This window comes from Theileria orientalis, chromosome 3 (assembly GCF_000740895.1).
Source record: "Theileria orientalis strain Shintoku DNA, chromosome 3, complete genome".
In the NCBI taxonomy this organism is placed as follows: domain Eukaryota; phylum Apicomplexa; class Aconoidasida; order Piroplasmida; family Theileriidae; genus Theileria; species Theileria orientalis.
Window position 1 is genome coordinate 1131569 of NC_025262.1, and position 15164 is coordinate 1146732.

Genomic DNA, 15164 nt, shown 5'->3' on the forward strand with positions numbered 1-15164 from the left:
ATGTTGTCCCACAGATAATCAAATATTAATTATTGTGTATTCTGTAGTCATAAATTGCAATATTTAATATTCTGTAAGATATATAATTGTTTTAATTTGGTAAAAAATGGATTTAATGGTTTTATTGTCATTTAATGAATACTTTTAATTATCTGCCATTTTCAAACTTTGAGTCAACTTATTTTATTTTAATAACCGTTTTATTACTTAAAAATGTAGTTATTTCAATATGTGTTCCTGGAAGGAACCTTAATACTCCTCCAAACTGTAAAAATAAGCTGTTGTTTATCAATACACATTACCCTAAAATACCTAGAAGTCAAAAATTCAGTTTAAACTCTGGTTGGGGACTGACAGACAAATATTCCTGGAAAGAAACGAATGAATATATATATATTTCATCATCTCTAGGGCCGAATATAGACTCATCGCATATTAAAGTAAATTTAACAAAGGATTTTATAAAAGTTGATAAGCAAGGGAGTATAATACCCTTATTTGAAGGAAAAACTAAGGTGTGTGCACAATTTCATATTTATTTTAAGGGGAAAATTGAAGTGGACGAATCATTTTGGACTTTGGAAGAACAAAAAGGAACATCTGAACTCCAAATAACACTTAAAAAATCTCAACAATTTCAACAGGAGTGGTTTGGAGTGCTGGTTAATGAGAATGTGCAACTGAAGGATTATTATGGGAACTCGGATTCAATGCAAATCCTGAAGCCCGGAAGGTGAATATTGAAAACAATATTAATGGAAACATTTAGCCTTGAGAGTCACGGGATATACTGCACGAAGTTTTTCAGAAACGTGGGTAGTAGGAAGCTGGGAGAGATGTTCGTTAGGTGGATGAAGAGAGAAGCAGACGAAATGGTGCCGTTCGGAAGGCCGAAAACTGAAATGGAGTTTAGTTACCTGTCAGAAGCATCAGGGGATAAGCTGATATTCCTAGGTCTGGACTACGATGAATACATGAAGGTGGTGATAAAAACAAGTGAAGAAGACGCAAATTCGAGTGAACTCGTGCTAATAAATGGGCCGAAGACGAACATACTCAAGGGCTCTTACGGCAGAGACTTGAAGGACAGACTGGTCAAATCAATAAACGCGCTCGTCAGCTGCTTCGAGAACGATGTGAACAAGTTGTTGACGCTGATGTGAGTTCTGCAGTGGTTTAATTAAGTGTAGGTCTACCTCGAAGGTTAAAAGTGAGTATGATTACTCAGGATCAAACGCGGTACTGAGTGTGAGTAACCTGGAAGATTATGTGAATTATCATAAGAAGCTCGATGAAATAATGAAGGGTAAGAGGATTGACCTGAGTCAAAGTGAAGAAGTGAAGAATGAGTTGTCGAAAGCGAAGGCTGATGAAAAAGCAAGTACCGACATGAGCATAGCGAAGTTGGCAGAAGCAATAAGTGTAACTGAAAGGAAGAAACCCAAGGAACAAATAAAAACAATAGTATCGAATCTGAAGAAAAATTTAAGCCTAGACGAGATGCAAATGGAAGACTTGTTTAAGTAGGTAATTAGAGGATTAATGTGATTTTTAGAAATGCAATGGAACGTCTGAACAGACAAGTGGAGGAGAAGAAGCAAAGAGAAGAAGAGATATCGAAATCAAAATCAACAGATACATGGTTTGAAAGTCAAATGGAGCCAAAAACGATAATAGGTAATATTAGAAATTAGTGGTAGTTTTAATAATAATCACATAGTAAATAAAAAGATCATTGAGTTATAATTTAATGGCATTTCCAGATAAGGCGGAGGATCCTTTCTACGCAATAATGAATAACCCAGCTAACATGGAGACGTCATTGTTGGTTAGGAAGTATCATTCAATCTCAAAGACGCAGCAGGAAAAGTTGAGAGAAAGATGGAACAATAACGTAAGTAATAAATAGTACTGCAAGGGATTTAGGATATATTTGAATAGAAATTGGTGTTGACAGAATAAACGTAAATTGATATAAGAGTTGACTAAATAGCTGTAAGCATAATCAATATGTAAGAAATTAATGTAAATGGTTTTAGGCAAAACGATTAAATTTGTTGGTAAATGAGTTGTTTGAAGCTACTCCAGATGTTCTATCAACGATTTGCAATAATTACAGGTATCTAGTACAATGATGAAGATAGATAAATATTAATAAAATTGGAATAGGGATTTGTTGATATCAGAAGATTATCCGACGATAATGAGGAGTTACATAGTAAATAATGGAATTAGAAGTGAAAGAGAAAAGGAAAGGTTGCGTTACTTAAATGAATTTGTATTGAGTATATACAAAGACGCAGAGATATACACACTTAAGGATGAACAGTATCAGCTGGCGAAAATAAAGCAAATATGTGACTGGGCAATCAACGATTTTGAAAATATAAATGACCTGGTGAGAACAAGGAGTAATATAATGTCGTTAACAGGTTGAAGCGAATAAGAATCAGTACGACGTGCACTTTATGTCGTATATAAAGCTGCTGATACGAAAGGAGTCGGAGATGTTTGAGTATGCAGTTAAAGTATTTAGACTTGATGAAAAAACATAACATGAATGTAGGAAGTCTGGAGTGTCAATGAGGCCAGAAAATAATCCGTGGCTGTCAATACTGACAATAATACAAATAGCAATCAGGTCCATGATGGAAGCAGATATCGCAGAGGTAATTTTATACACATGAATCAAGTTGACTCAACTGGAAATTCTATTAGGATTTGAACCTAATAACGAACATAGTTCACATGAAAATGCCAAAAGTGAGGACGCACATGACGGAGTTCATACTGGCAACAATGCCGAGATCAGAGTGGAAGTCGTTTAAGAAGTTGGTGTTCACACTAACAGACGCACTGACAAACAAGGGAACGGAAGAAGGGTAAGCAAGGGGTAAGATTGAAAAAATAAATTGGTAGAAACATGACGAACATTCCGGAGTATGTGCCGGAAGCGTGCCATCAGCTGAGAAGAGAAGTGGAAAGTATGATACCAGATTGGATAATAGAAGAGTTGCTGTCGGAAAACGACAAGAAGTTGATGATGGAAAACAATGTAAGCTGGATGAATAGATAAAATAACGAATGTAGAAAAGGAAGTCGCCACTGTTCCAAATAGATTTCAGAGAAAATTGGGAAAGAGCCGGAAGAAAAGAGGAACCCAGCTCAACACAGAAGATTAAAACACACTAATCAGTAGAAATTTAACGGAACATTATGTATATTTTAAGTAATTTTAAAAAGGTGTACAATAGAAGTAAATACATATGTATAGCAAGTAAAAGGCTGAGTAGTAGCACGTTTAAGTGTAAAAAATGCGACAATTTAATGAACAGTGAGGGAATCCTGGGATTCTTCTGTAACGTAAGTGAATGTGTGCAAAATTTTGGAAAATGTAGAAGTGTAAATGGCCAATAGAACCAGGAATGTTGAAAAACATGACCGTATTCGGGCTGTTTAAGATGTAAGTAGGAAGAAGTGACATGGGATTGTAGGCGAGAGAAGTACAACATAGATAAGAACCTGCTGAGCCAAAAGCATAAGCAGTACCAGTTCATGTTGCATCCGGACAAGCACGCGAATAAGAGCCCTGACGAACTGGATCTGATAACCTCGAACTCGAGTTTGGTGAACACATACTACAGCACACTGCTGGACGATAAAAAGAGAGCTAAGTGCCTATTTGTAATGAAATACGGAAAAGAGGTAATAAAAAATAAATAAAATGTAACTGTAAATGTAGAAGTTCGAAAAAATGATCAGTAAAAGGGAGGAAGATCAACTGGAACAAATAATGGAAGTAAGTGTAAAAAGAATAAATAAAAGAGCACAGGCGCACGAAAAGGTGGAATCTTTAGGAAGCGAAGAAGAAAGGAAGGAATTGAAGGAGGAATTCGAGAAGAAGATAGAGGATTCAGTAAACAAAATAGGGATGAGCTTCGAAAACGAAGTAAACACAAAAACAAATAAACGTGTTCAGGAACCAGATTCGATAATAGATAACTACCGGTATTTGTCGTTTTACAGGCAAATTTACGAAAAATTGAAGTGACGAAGGCGAAGGTGTGTATAATGGAGTAATATTGTGCTCAGTGCAAAGAGTAAATATACACTATATATTTAGTAAAATTAAAAAGTGCCATCAGAAAAAATTGTATAATAAATGGCGTTGTTCTCAAGAGCCAGGTTAGCCTTGGATTCCAGACTACTGAGTGCTGCAGCGCTCACAAGAGCCTACGCGTCAATCTCTTTTCAAAAAACAGCAGGATGTTGCAATTTTGACCGCTTAGCCAGGAACCAGGTGCGCAAATTTAGCTCCGAGGAAGGAGCAGGAAGGGCTGAAATGAGCCTCGCGAGAGTAATGTCGAAAATGAGCTCGACGCTGGAATCGGAGTCAGTAAACGTCGTGAAGGTCCCGAATATGGGAAAAAACGTAGATAAGTGTAAAATATTTAAGTGGGTGAAGAGGCCTGGGGACTATGTGAACGTGGACGACCTAATATGTATAATAGAGACGGACCTGGTAAGCTGGAGCAAAATGAGAAACTCGCAGGTTTTCGGAAAGGTGTACTCGCGACTGGCCGGCACGATGATCGAGAGCGTGAACCAAGAAGGTAAGGGTGTCGTAACGCAGACAATAAATTGACGCAGGATCCATGGTTTCCGTCGGATCGGACCTGGCCGTGCTCGTGAACAACCAGATGCTGGGCCCGGGGTCGGAAGACTGCGAGGCCTCGAGGCTCGGCGTGGAGCAGAAGAGGGCCTTTTCCACCGCCAAGTACGTGCCTTCGATATCGTTCAGCAGGTGCAAGCTCGTATCGAAGAAGGGAGGCGCCGGGCCAGCCGCGTTCGGCAAGTCGCCACACGAGGGCGGAAACGCACCAGCCAGGGGCAGCGGCGCCCTTGCATCAGGTAGCCCCGACGGAGTCGCAGTGCTGGACGACTTCTACAAGTCGCCGTACAGAAGCTGGTTCAGAAGCATAAGCGAGGAGGAGATAGCCACGGTCAACCAGGGCACAGTGGATGTAAAATAGTAAATTCCAAGGATTTGGTTTAAAACGACTGATTAATAAGGGCTTGTTTAAAATCAAACTGTTTACAACCTGTGTAACCAATTGAAATAATATGTAAGGTCTTTAGAGCCTGTGTAACCAATTAAAATAATATGTAAGGTCTTTAGAGCCTGTGTAACCAATTGAAATAATATGTAAGGTCTTTACAGAATGTGCAAGCACCTAATGTGATTTAACCTTGTCCGCGTGTCTGTTAAAGTATGCAAACTTTTCGCACTTCCTCTCGGCCTCGGTGAGCTTCGTGGTGTCCAGGGAGTGTTCAGAGAGCAGGTCCTCAAGGTCCTGACTGAGCACGTCGATGCCGTGGGTCTCCATGAGTGTCTTGTAGACCAAGTCGGCGTCAACACGGGACCAGATCATGGCATCCGGATCCTAATTCAAAGTTAGGAGAAGTGTACTAGGCTAAGTTAGACTAAAGTTAGACCAGAAATGGCAATTACTCACCAAAGCCTCTTTATCCATCCCGCGCATAAAACTTATTTCACGCCTACAATTGTCATTTAAAACACAAAATAAATTAACAGATTAAATAAATAAGCAAACTAACAAACAAAGAGATATTTACCGGCATAAGTTTATATGTTTCTGTCTATTTAATTATTTAACGTACTGCTGCATGACATTATACTGTGCCTCCCTGTCCTTGTAGAAGCTATAAATGGCTTCACTGGTAGGACCAACATAAACCTAAAAGGGCCATTAGATAACCGAGTGAATAAATAAGTGTGCCGATGAGTAGAAAAATAAATAACAAAGCACCTTGCCGCCCTTCCAGTAGAAGTGGAAATCGGACGTGTCGTCCCTCTTAACTTCCTCAGGAGTCTTGTTCACCAGTGTTAGGCCGTCCAGCTTCATCGTGTCCCAGGAGAACAGTTTACTTTCCTTTACTGCGAAGTATTCCCCTAAATTAAACATGCCATTAGCACAGTTACTGAAACTACTTCCCATGAATAATCGCACTATCATACCTGGCAGCCCTTCATTGATGCGTTCAACCCAGCACCTGTAATTCATCCAATTTCTGTCGTTAGGCTTATCCAGGAGTCCAAAAATCCTCTTAATGTCAATAAACTCGTCTCTCCGTCTCTTCTCCAGGGCTATCTTATCCAGTGGTGGGACATTTTCCAGGTCCCAGTGCGACCCTCCGCTCCAAATGGGCACCGAGCCCTTTTTGACAATGTCGTTTTGCGACACTGTTAGTGGGTACTCTTCATCTATCTTCGTGAGGATTTGAGGCCCGCACATCGTCGGGGCTCTGTACCTCAGGAATATCTCGTGGATGTCATCCTCGAGAGTCTTCGAAAACGGGTAGTTCAGGGCAGATATGCTCTCGTGAAGCTGTCCGATGCTTCTAGGGGCTATAATTGTGCTTGCGATCTGAAAGTGAATCTTAATTCTTGTAAACCTACAAAGGGCCTTGTATAACACCAGGCGAGCGCCATTTGCGACAGCGTCAGTCCATACGTCCTGGCCAGCTTCAAATATTCTGCTGTGGCGTGCTGGCACCAAACAGTCCTACAGTCAAATAATCAATGATCAGCAACAACGATAACAATAATAAGCAACAACAATGACATCAATAATAAGCAACAACGATAACAACAATAATAAGCAACAACGATAACAACAATAATAAGCAACAACGATAACAACAAATGGTTGTGAACGGAATACCTGTGAGTGTGATAAGTTTCTGGAAAGAGGTTGCAGCGTGAGTTGGACGGCCCGTAGTCCAAGTATCCGTAGTCCTCAGGCACCTCATCTAAACGCATCTAGTGGTTCACCAACTTACAGTCATCGGGCATCTGATCGTCAACGACATTCACCTTCGACTTAATCTTGTCCGCTCCGTACGGGTTAAACCTATCTAATATGTCTCCTAGGTGCGTACCTCTCTGGGTCGATGTACTTCCCCGTTAATATTCCTCCTGCCAGCGTCGCGTAAGCCACTATTGGACAGTTGAAGTGCTCCTTCAGGCTTGCTTCCACCAGGCCTAAATATTTACATTTACCACTGCTAATCACCGCGTTTCTATATATTCCACTGAAATATTTATTAACGTATCTATCTAAATTATGGTTTCATGTTATCTGTAATCTAATATGGACTCTATTATTTTACCGCTTGACTCCACTTCGTTGCGATGTAGGAGGTTGTACATCCTCTGGTTGCACACCAGCTTAAATTTGCGACTTTTGTGGTACTTCATTTGGTAAATCCCCCAAGTGGTCTCGTTCGACAGGCCTACACTCCTCACCTTCCCCTTGGACACGAGCTGGTTGAATATATCTATTTGTCTGTCCAGGTAGTCGTCCTGTATCACTTCTTCGCACTTCTGGTCCCCTCCTCGCTCGCGTGACCAGCAGTACGTGTCCTCTCCCAGGTGCGATAGCGGCACGTAGCGGTACGGGTACACGAACGACAGTACATCCAGGTAATCCGTGCCCAGACTGGTCAGCAGTTTGTCGACTGCTTTTTCAATGGTTTTCCTAAACTTCCAAGTGAGGCCAAAGTTCTTACACGCTTGGCGGCGACATGATACTACCTCTCACCCATGACAAGAATCTTCCCGAGGTCTTGTGTTTTCCTAAGTTACTGGATGATATCCTTCCGGACAGTATCACGTTTTCCCTTCCGGCCAATCTAATGAACTTTCTGAGAGTTCTGTGATGGCCCTCCAGATAACTCCTTGGCTCATATGGATATGGGTCATATTCACACGTGTCCTATCAATACATAACAACTCGTGCTCTTACAAAGTAGTTTATCCCGTATCTCTTCAGTGCCGTTTCCATTATCTCCACTGAGTGCTCAGGGTCTATCAACTCCGGATTGTCATACATTGACGTTCCAACGCACAGTTGGCTGACTGCAAAATCCGATTCCCCCAACCTCCTGTAATACATACCTAGAATCATTAGATGTTCACAAGCTTACCGTCTATGAAGTCGTTTGTTCTTAGCACTCGCTCAGTTTTTAAGTTGTTCTTGCGATTTATCGTTCTCAATTGATTGTATATTATACATTTTTTTAATTCATTGACTTTGGAAATGACTTGTTTGTCAGTTTCGTTGTTGAATTTGTCTAATTTATTCTTTAATTTTTCCGATTTTGTTCCCTTTTCATCTTCAACCCTCAGGTCAACTATATTCTGTATCTGATTTAGCACACCCTCGTAGTGTAATTTTCCCAAATTCTTCAACAAATTCTTGTTTTGAGGCTTGAAAGGCTTCTTGTGTATACTGGTGGATACACCCTTTTCGTATACGGGGTTTGATAATGTATCAGAGAATAGCTCTTTGGGTTTACTGTCAAACTCAGAGTCGGCATTAAGTCTAAACCTGCTATGTGTGTCCGGTTTTAGTAAATTATTGTTTCTAACGAAGTCTAAATTGGCAGCATTGTGTAAATTTATAAATTTATATCCAAATGAAGAAGAGATCAGTGTGTTAAAAATTATAAAGAGGATACCGAACCTTCTAATATTACACATTAGATAAAAAAGCAACTACGTTTATTTTAAACATTCTAAACAATAATTCTATTTATATTTCATAATTTTTAAAAGTAAAATGGATACTATATAGTTTTGTGTTAGTAGGTATGTGTGGCCAACAATTCAAAAATGTTGGCATAAACCAGTAACATAGTTGTAGAATGTAGATAAACGTAACTATTGAACCTTAAGCAATGTATAATTTGCTGAAATTTAGGAGATTCCTAAATACAAGTAGAAATATTGTTGGAAAGCACAAACACGAACAAATAGTATGTGTAGAAACAGAGATATATTCTCCGTTCATAAACAACGGTTAGTTACGAACAATTCATGATAAAAAACCTATTTCAGATATTTACTACCGCGGTTACCCTCTGAGCAAGTTGGCAACTAGGAATAAGTTTTTGGATAACTTTTATCTCCTATTAAACTCGGATCTTCCATCAAAAAAGCAGGATGCTGAGTTTGCCAATAAGATTAAAACGGGAATGAAAGATATTCCGGCCATGATCAGGAACTTGAATGCCGCAATTCCTGCTAATATTAACATCTGTGTAAGCTCCGGAGTCCTAAAGAACGTATTTTAGGATTTTTTAACAAGCTCGTTTGCGCTAATGAACCTGAATAGTGGAGGCAACTTCGACCGGGAATATGGGCATATTTTTGGGCAGTGCTTAGGCATTCTCAGCGAAAGATATTTTGCTGGTGTAAAATATAAGTTAGATTCGGAAGACCCGTTTACGAGTTTTGCAAAAGGTGTATTGTTTAACGGAGAACCAGAGGTTAGAGCATTCGATAGATGATAATAATTGCAATCAGCTTGACGAATCGGTTTCTAAGTTGCTGAACGCGGTATTCACAATCTACATGGAGCACGGGCTGACAAGTACCTTAAAAGTAAGATATTGAATTATAGGCGCATCGTACAGCTGCAGAATATGCATTTCTGAGGGAGGAAGTACCTTTTCAGGCCTAATATGTGCATCTGCCACGCACAAATACGCAATGGAAACTTTGAATTCATACCTGGTCTTAAAAGAATTGACAGATAAGCAGCTTCAAGAAGTGCTAAAATCATTTGAATTTAACAACAACTTAAAATTCCCACTAGATGAAATCACATTTAATAGGAGAGATCCCAGGTGTAGAATAATAGCAGTACGTTAAATGGGTGTTTATATATGTGTGTATAGGAAATATGCAAAGAGCATTTCGGTGAAGATATTTTCTCGAAACTATCCGAAATTGAAAATAAGTTTTCGAACAGGTTGTATTTTAAATTCGACGTGTACGTCTTCGAATTAATGAAGAGGTACGTGTCACGTAAATTAGTACGATAAGTTGGTGGATGAATAAATAGATACAATGATAGGCGGATAGATGATTAGATATATTTATAGGTAAATAAATGGATATATATTGGTGTCAATGTGCAGTTAAACAACCATTTGCCGCAATTATGAGTTTCTAACGTAAATTTAGGCTATACCATCATGTAAATAATGGGTGTGATGACCTCTACTTTAATGGTAATTTATTCAATAAGCATTTGAAGGATAAGATCATGGCTATGCTAATGTCCTCTAGAATCGCAGGTGTGTCAAATTTACTGATTCATTGGTCCGACTTTCCATACTCCAGGTCAACATAACTCACATTATGTTCAGGGTGGCTTTCTCATATCTCTGAACAGAGAAAGATCGGTAGAAGAATTGAGCACTTAGCCGCCTATGTAGGAGTACCTCCTCGACTTAAAGATCAATAATATGATTTATACTATTGTGTAGTAAATTCCATGTATACTAGTGTGTAGTAGTACAATGTATATTGGTGTGTACGAGTTAGTATGATATATACTAATGTATATATGCTATATTCTAATGTGTAATGGTTAGAGTATATACTACTGCGTATTAGTTAATATAATATGTGCTAATGTGTAATGGTTTGTGCATATATACTACTGCGTATGTGTGTATTAATGGCACATAGTTAAAATCTGCTCTTAAAGTGGATTGTTGTTGTTTAAAACGCCGTTTATGTCGACGAGGACCCAGTCGCCAGTCTCAAAATCAACCTTTTTACCGGGCCTCAGCTCTGAACTCAGCTTAAATTCAGACTCGAAGCAGAGGCGATGCGTGCACAGTGGCTTAAAGTCGGACCACACGACCTCGCCGCCCTCGTCCGTGAGGGTGAGCGACTGGGTGGTGTTTAGGAGGACTTCCATTCTCATGACGGCGCCCTTTTCGAAGCACTTCATTATCATAGTTCGGTACTCCTCGGGAGTTTTCGGGGGACCTGACTTAGTGATTATCACGGGGTTGATGCCGGAAGCCCTGTTCAGTAACATGTCGCTGAAAACGTCATCACGGCTCCCTCCAATAGTCAAGTAGAACTTATCCATAACTAGGTCGTCAATCGACTTTATGTTTAAATTAATCTGAACATAAATTGCGTGATACTATGTTGAATAATTGGTACACGATTATACACTCAAATATAATAACAAGAATAACAAGTCTAACTAAAGACCCTTATCTAACAATTACCTTCAAATGTAGCGAATTAAGAAAGTCGATCCCATTTTTTATATACTTAAACAGCTTCTCGTTACAGCACTGTTCCAATAGGCCAAAATCCTGATTGTTTATGGACTCCGAGACTGAATTGAATGCGAATTTAACCCCGTTTAAATTTTTCTAAATTTATCGATTAGATATAGCCGATTTAAAATATTAAGCTTTGGTGTTCCAACGTAGTACGGTGTGTATGAATACACACATAAGTGCATAGAATTGTGTGAAATAGGTGTCTATTGAGTACCTCGTTAGTTGAGTCCATTACGTTTGGGACAAAGTACCTTGCTACCACCATCATTGCCTTGTTCATAAGTCTCGTGAACATGGGAGAGTGCACTTTGGAAATGCTTTCGTACGATGAGGAAAATAGTTTACAAAAATCAAGTCCAAAGGTTAACTTATTGTTAATCTTCTGGGAGTCCAGCAGCTTGCACAGCAAGTCAATGTCGGTTTTATTGCCTTGGAGGGAAAGCACTCCTGAAAGCAGCTCAACCAAAACACGAACCTCGTGCCTTTTAAAGGGATACGACGAAATCGCCAATCCTGTCAACTCATCCTTACACTTCTGTATCAACCGCATAAGGTTACTATTCTTGTCCCAAGTCCACTTCAGGAGCTTGAGAAACTCCTCTGTGCATAGAAGATTCTCAGGCCTCTGACAGTCTTCAGTAGGATCAGAATCAATGCGAACCGATTGGCCAGAGTCAGTATTTTCAACGGAAGACGTTGACGCGTGCCGTATTCGATTTATTCCTGAAGGAATGTTAAAGTTGCAGGTGGCATATTGGCTAATGTTGATATGGTTGGATGTACTAATAGAATGTGATTTATAAGTGAGATTCCTAGGCAACAAACGCCTGTAACTTAACTTAATCAAATCATTTAAAGGCTTAGTCGTTTTCATTTCATTAAAAAAGTAACAGCTGTGTTTATTTAATACCAGGTTGTATTTTTTGTCGTGCTAACAAAAGCTCAAATTTAAAGTCTTTTAAATTAATTATTGCTATTATAAATGGGATTAGTGTGTAAAAATGATCAGATTGTCTAGAATAACAACGTTTTCAGGCTACACATGTCCCGGAGCTTCGAAGATGAAGTGGTTTTTTGTAAAACCGTACGTGAGAGCAGATCCTACCAGCCTGATTCATTATCCCGAGACCTCGAACATAGATAAAAGGAAGATCGATTGGATGTATGATAAGCCTTACGACAGGTAAGTCCAAGTCGTTTTAAATTTGGTCCAGGTCGGAAGTCATTTCCGTGTATGGCCCGAATACAATTGAACTGCGCAACCTGCCAATGGGAAGGACTCCAGAGTACCTTCAGGAGAGGCTCAGAAGGTTCTTCTCAAAGTTTGGAGTCGTGTCGTTCTGTAGGTGTAAACCTCACGACCTGGACCCCTACCAGTGTAACGGCACCGGTTACGTCACATTCAGAAGTAAGAAGGCGTCGATAGAGGCAGCGTCAGCTAACTTGGTGTTTCCGTTCACACTCCACAGTAAAAAGATAGCAATTCGGCATCTGGACACCGATAGGACCAATGACCCAGATTATTTATATAAGAACCAGCATTACAATAAGCAAATCCTCGCAATAGCCAAGGACTTGTACGCGAAGATATATAAAACGGGAATATGTGACCTGAGTAAAATATCGCACGGACTTTACGAAAGGAACTTCTACACGGGAAAGTTGCACAAAGCAGGACTCTCAATATTCATGAGATTTGGAAGCTGGGCTGGATTTTTAAATTTTGAGCCTTTTAGAGAATTATTTAAAGTTGAAGGTAATTACTCCAGACAGTTGCTGTTATTTACCCTTATTACTTATATTATTCGTTTGATATTATAACACATGTTGCTATTATGTATGTTAATTGGCGCTAACTATGGTTATTACACATTGACTACTTATATTAATCCAATGATACGGCAGATGGCAAGGTTACCCTTCTATTGACCGGAGACGAGAAGATGGAAAGAGTAATGAAACTAGCGGAAATAATACTAGGTCGTATGCTCGAGGAGACTGTAACTAGGGACTGGAGGGAAGGGAAGCCCAAATTGATAGAGCAGGCGCAGAAGGAAGTAGACGCGCTGTACTATATGCAGCCTCTTCCGGAACAGCTGCAGCTGCTTTCAAGGAGCCACAACATGTATCGCCTACATGACGAACGCCACCTCTTTAAGATATCAATAAAGCAGAAGCGTAACGAGGCCAGAAGGCTGTACAGAAGTATGAAAAGAGCACAGGTTGAACAATGAGAAAAAAAGGTAATTACACTGATTAACGAGTGGCCTGGCACATTGTAGCCATGATCCCTGTAAAGGCACATCGTAGCCATGCACAGCCATGTAAAAAGGCAAAATTATCAAAATTTTAAAAAGGTTTTGTAATAAAATGGTTCACAGCTTTACAACATGTAACGCCGACAATACCAGCATAATCGGTATGCATAAATTATAGAATAGTTAAGGTGTACACTGAAAATCTAATTTATAAACATTATTTGTTCTTTAGTGTTAGTCTAGGGTTTGTCTCCTCCTGGTCACGCTCACGGTCCTTGGTGATCCTCTCGAAACGCTCAATGTCCTCAGTCATCATGGTGTGCATGAGCTGAGCAGTGTGCAAGAAAGTCCAGTCAAAGATAAAGTCGTACTGATAACCCTGTCTAAAAAACAAATCCTTGAGAATTCTCCTCAAATACGAATAATCAGGCCTGTCCTCGAACCTGAGAGATCTGGCGTAGTTGATGAAGGTGACAAACTCGAAGGGGAGCTGTTTGCAAAGTAAGTCGACAGGAATTGCGATTTTTTTCTCGCTGATTTTATCATACTTGTCCTTCTTGCTCGTGGCCTTGAGACCCTGCCAGGGGAGACTGCCGCGCATGAAGTAGAGCAGCACGTAACCGAGAGCCTCCATGTCGTCACGACGACTCTGCTCTATGCCCAGGTGAGTGTTTATGCTGGCGTAACGAGCAGTGCCAGTCAGGTTCTTGCCCTCCCTGTAACATATGTGCTGAGCAGTTTTAGAGTCACGGTATTTCTTGGCTAGCCCGAAGTCGATGATGTAAACAATTGACATCTTTTTGCCACGGCCTATCAAAAAGTTGTCAGGTTTAATGTCTCTGTGAATAAAGTTTTTCGAGTGGCAGTACTCTATACGGTTTAACATTTGGTCTGCTAACATGAGCACTGTTTTTAGACTCAGTTTCCTGTTACATATTGTAAATAAATCCTCGAGTGAAGGGCCCAGGAGGTCCATGATAAGGATGTTGTACTCCCCCTCTATGCCGTACCAGTGGATGGTTGGGATTCCTACGCCACCTGCTAGCAGCTTGTACAGCTTCGACTCGTATAGAAGCTGAGGGTGGCGGCTTCTATGAGATTCTAACTTTATTGCGACGTCCTCGCCGGTGGTTATGTGAGTTCCAATGAAAATGTCACCGAAGGAGCCGCTGCCGATCTTGCGACCGAGTCGATACTTGCCACCGACTCTAATTTCCAGTGACCTACCGAGCATCTTGGCCAGTAAGTATAAAGATTTCAAAGATGATTAAAATTTGAACTAATCATCAGAATTTGAAAATGAAATTGCAAATAAATTAGTCCGCTTCAGTGATTAAATAGTGCTCCGTGGCTTTTAAAACAATTTAAGTGATTTTATAAAAAACAGTTATCCATAATTTAGGTTGTATGTGAGTTGAAAATTAAAATACAAAATTATTGAGGCAGATTCAGTAGAACAACGAGGTGAACAACATATAAAATACAAAAATAGGAAGATCTACTGAAACGAAACCGATATAGGCTTAACTACATAAACTATGTGAAAATAATCCGCTTGTAAATTCAGCTGATTCGCTCTTAACTTCTTTTTAATGAAAATTCTTTACCCACTATATTTAGCATCATACGTGAATCTGAGCCGGCCGGATTCAAAAAAAAATATCCTGGAAACATGCACAAACTCAATAATTTTTTAATTTGCGCTAGTTTCCTCGTTTAGCCTTA

The 15164-nt window shown here is 39.8% G+C and overlaps 8 protein-coding genes across 8 annotated transcripts; 5 read left to right on the top strand and 3 right to left on the bottom strand.

Moving 5' to 3' along the window:
• Positions 1 to 134: 134 nt before the first annotated feature.
• On the top strand, positions 135 to 737 carry TOT_030000528 (uncharacterized protein; the record flags this gene model as incomplete). The annotated part of the gene is made up of 1 exon (XM_009693271.1): positions 135 to 737. The coding sequence occupies one exon, from the start codon at positions 135 to 137 to the stop codon at positions 735 to 737; it is 603 nt and encodes a 200-aa protein (XP_009691566.1).
• An 18-nt stretch (positions 738 to 755) lies between these two features.
• TOT_030000529 (uncharacterized protein) lies at positions 756 to 4051 on the top strand (the record flags this gene model as incomplete). The annotated part of the gene is made up of 12 exons (XM_009693272.1): positions 756 to 1159; positions 1191 to 1523; positions 1556 to 1677; positions 1764 to 1894; positions 2040 to 2119; positions 2170 to 2398; positions 2433 to 2515; positions 2567 to 2669; positions 2719 to 2882; positions 2920 to 3055; positions 3472 to 3705; positions 3743 to 4051. The coding sequence occupies 12 exons, from the start codon at positions 756 to 758 to the stop codon at positions 4049 to 4051; spliced, it is 2328 nt and encodes a 775-aa protein (XP_009691567.1).
• Positions 4052 to 4162: 111 nt separating this feature from the next.
• On the top strand, positions 4163 to 5033 carry TOT_030000530 (uncharacterized protein; the record flags this gene model as incomplete). Its single annotated transcript, XM_009693273.1, has 4 exons — positions 4163 to 4522; positions 4553 to 4613; positions 4651 to 4814; positions 4869 to 5033. The coding sequence occupies 4 exons, from the start codon at positions 4163 to 4165 to the stop codon at positions 5031 to 5033; spliced, it is 750 nt and encodes a 249-aa protein (XP_009691568.1).
• A 201-nt stretch (positions 5034 to 5234) lies between these two features.
• TOT_030000531 (uncharacterized protein) lies at positions 5235 to 8566 on the bottom strand (the record flags this gene model as incomplete). Its single annotated transcript, XM_009693274.1, has 14 exons — positions 5235 to 5444; positions 5517 to 5559; positions 5683 to 5759; positions 5832 to 5974; positions 6041 to 6449; positions 6482 to 6587; positions 6747 to 6834; positions 6865 to 6935; positions 6964 to 7066; positions 7195 to 7370; positions 7443 to 7562; positions 7594 to 7799; positions 7830 to 7981; positions 8011 to 8566. 14 exons carry the CDS (start codon positions 8564 to 8566, stop codon positions 5235 to 5237), a joined length of 2460 nt encoding a protein of 819 aa, XP_009691569.1.
• Positions 8567 to 8763: 197 nt separating this feature from the next.
• Positions 8764 to 10223, top strand: TOT_030000532 (uncharacterized protein; the record flags this gene model as incomplete). Its single annotated transcript, XM_009693275.1, has 7 exons — positions 8764 to 8884; positions 8924 to 9124; positions 9206 to 9308; positions 9355 to 9458; positions 9489 to 9730; positions 9766 to 9884; positions 10055 to 10223. 7 exons carry the CDS (start codon positions 8764 to 8766, stop codon positions 10221 to 10223), a joined length of 1059 nt encoding a protein of 352 aa, XP_009691570.1.
• A 354-nt stretch (positions 10224 to 10577) lies between these two features.
• TOT_030000533 (conserved hypothetical protein) lies at positions 10578 to 12055 on the bottom strand (the record flags this gene model as incomplete). Its single annotated transcript, XM_009693276.1, has 3 exons — positions 10578 to 11012; positions 11122 to 11271; positions 11396 to 12055. The coding sequence occupies 3 exons, from the start codon at positions 12053 to 12055 to the stop codon at positions 10578 to 10580; spliced, it is 1245 nt and encodes a 414-aa protein (XP_009691571.1).
• A 127-nt stretch (positions 12056 to 12182) lies between these two features.
• On the top strand, positions 12183 to 13415 carry TOT_030000534 (uncharacterized protein; the record flags this gene model as incomplete). Its single annotated transcript, XM_009693277.1, has 3 exons — positions 12183 to 12364; positions 12396 to 12937; positions 13087 to 13415. The coding sequence occupies 3 exons, from the start codon at positions 12183 to 12185 to the stop codon at positions 13413 to 13415; spliced, it is 1053 nt and encodes a 350-aa protein (XP_009691572.1).
• Positions 13416 to 13656: 241 nt separating this feature from the next.
• TOT_030000535 (casein kinase) lies at positions 13657 to 14673 on the bottom strand (the record flags this gene model as incomplete). The annotated part of the gene is made up of 1 exon (XM_009693278.1): positions 13657 to 14673. One exon carries the CDS (start codon positions 14671 to 14673, stop codon positions 13657 to 13659), a length of 1017 nt encoding a protein of 338 aa, XP_009691573.1.
• Between the last annotated feature and the right edge of the window lie 491 nt (positions 14674 to 15164).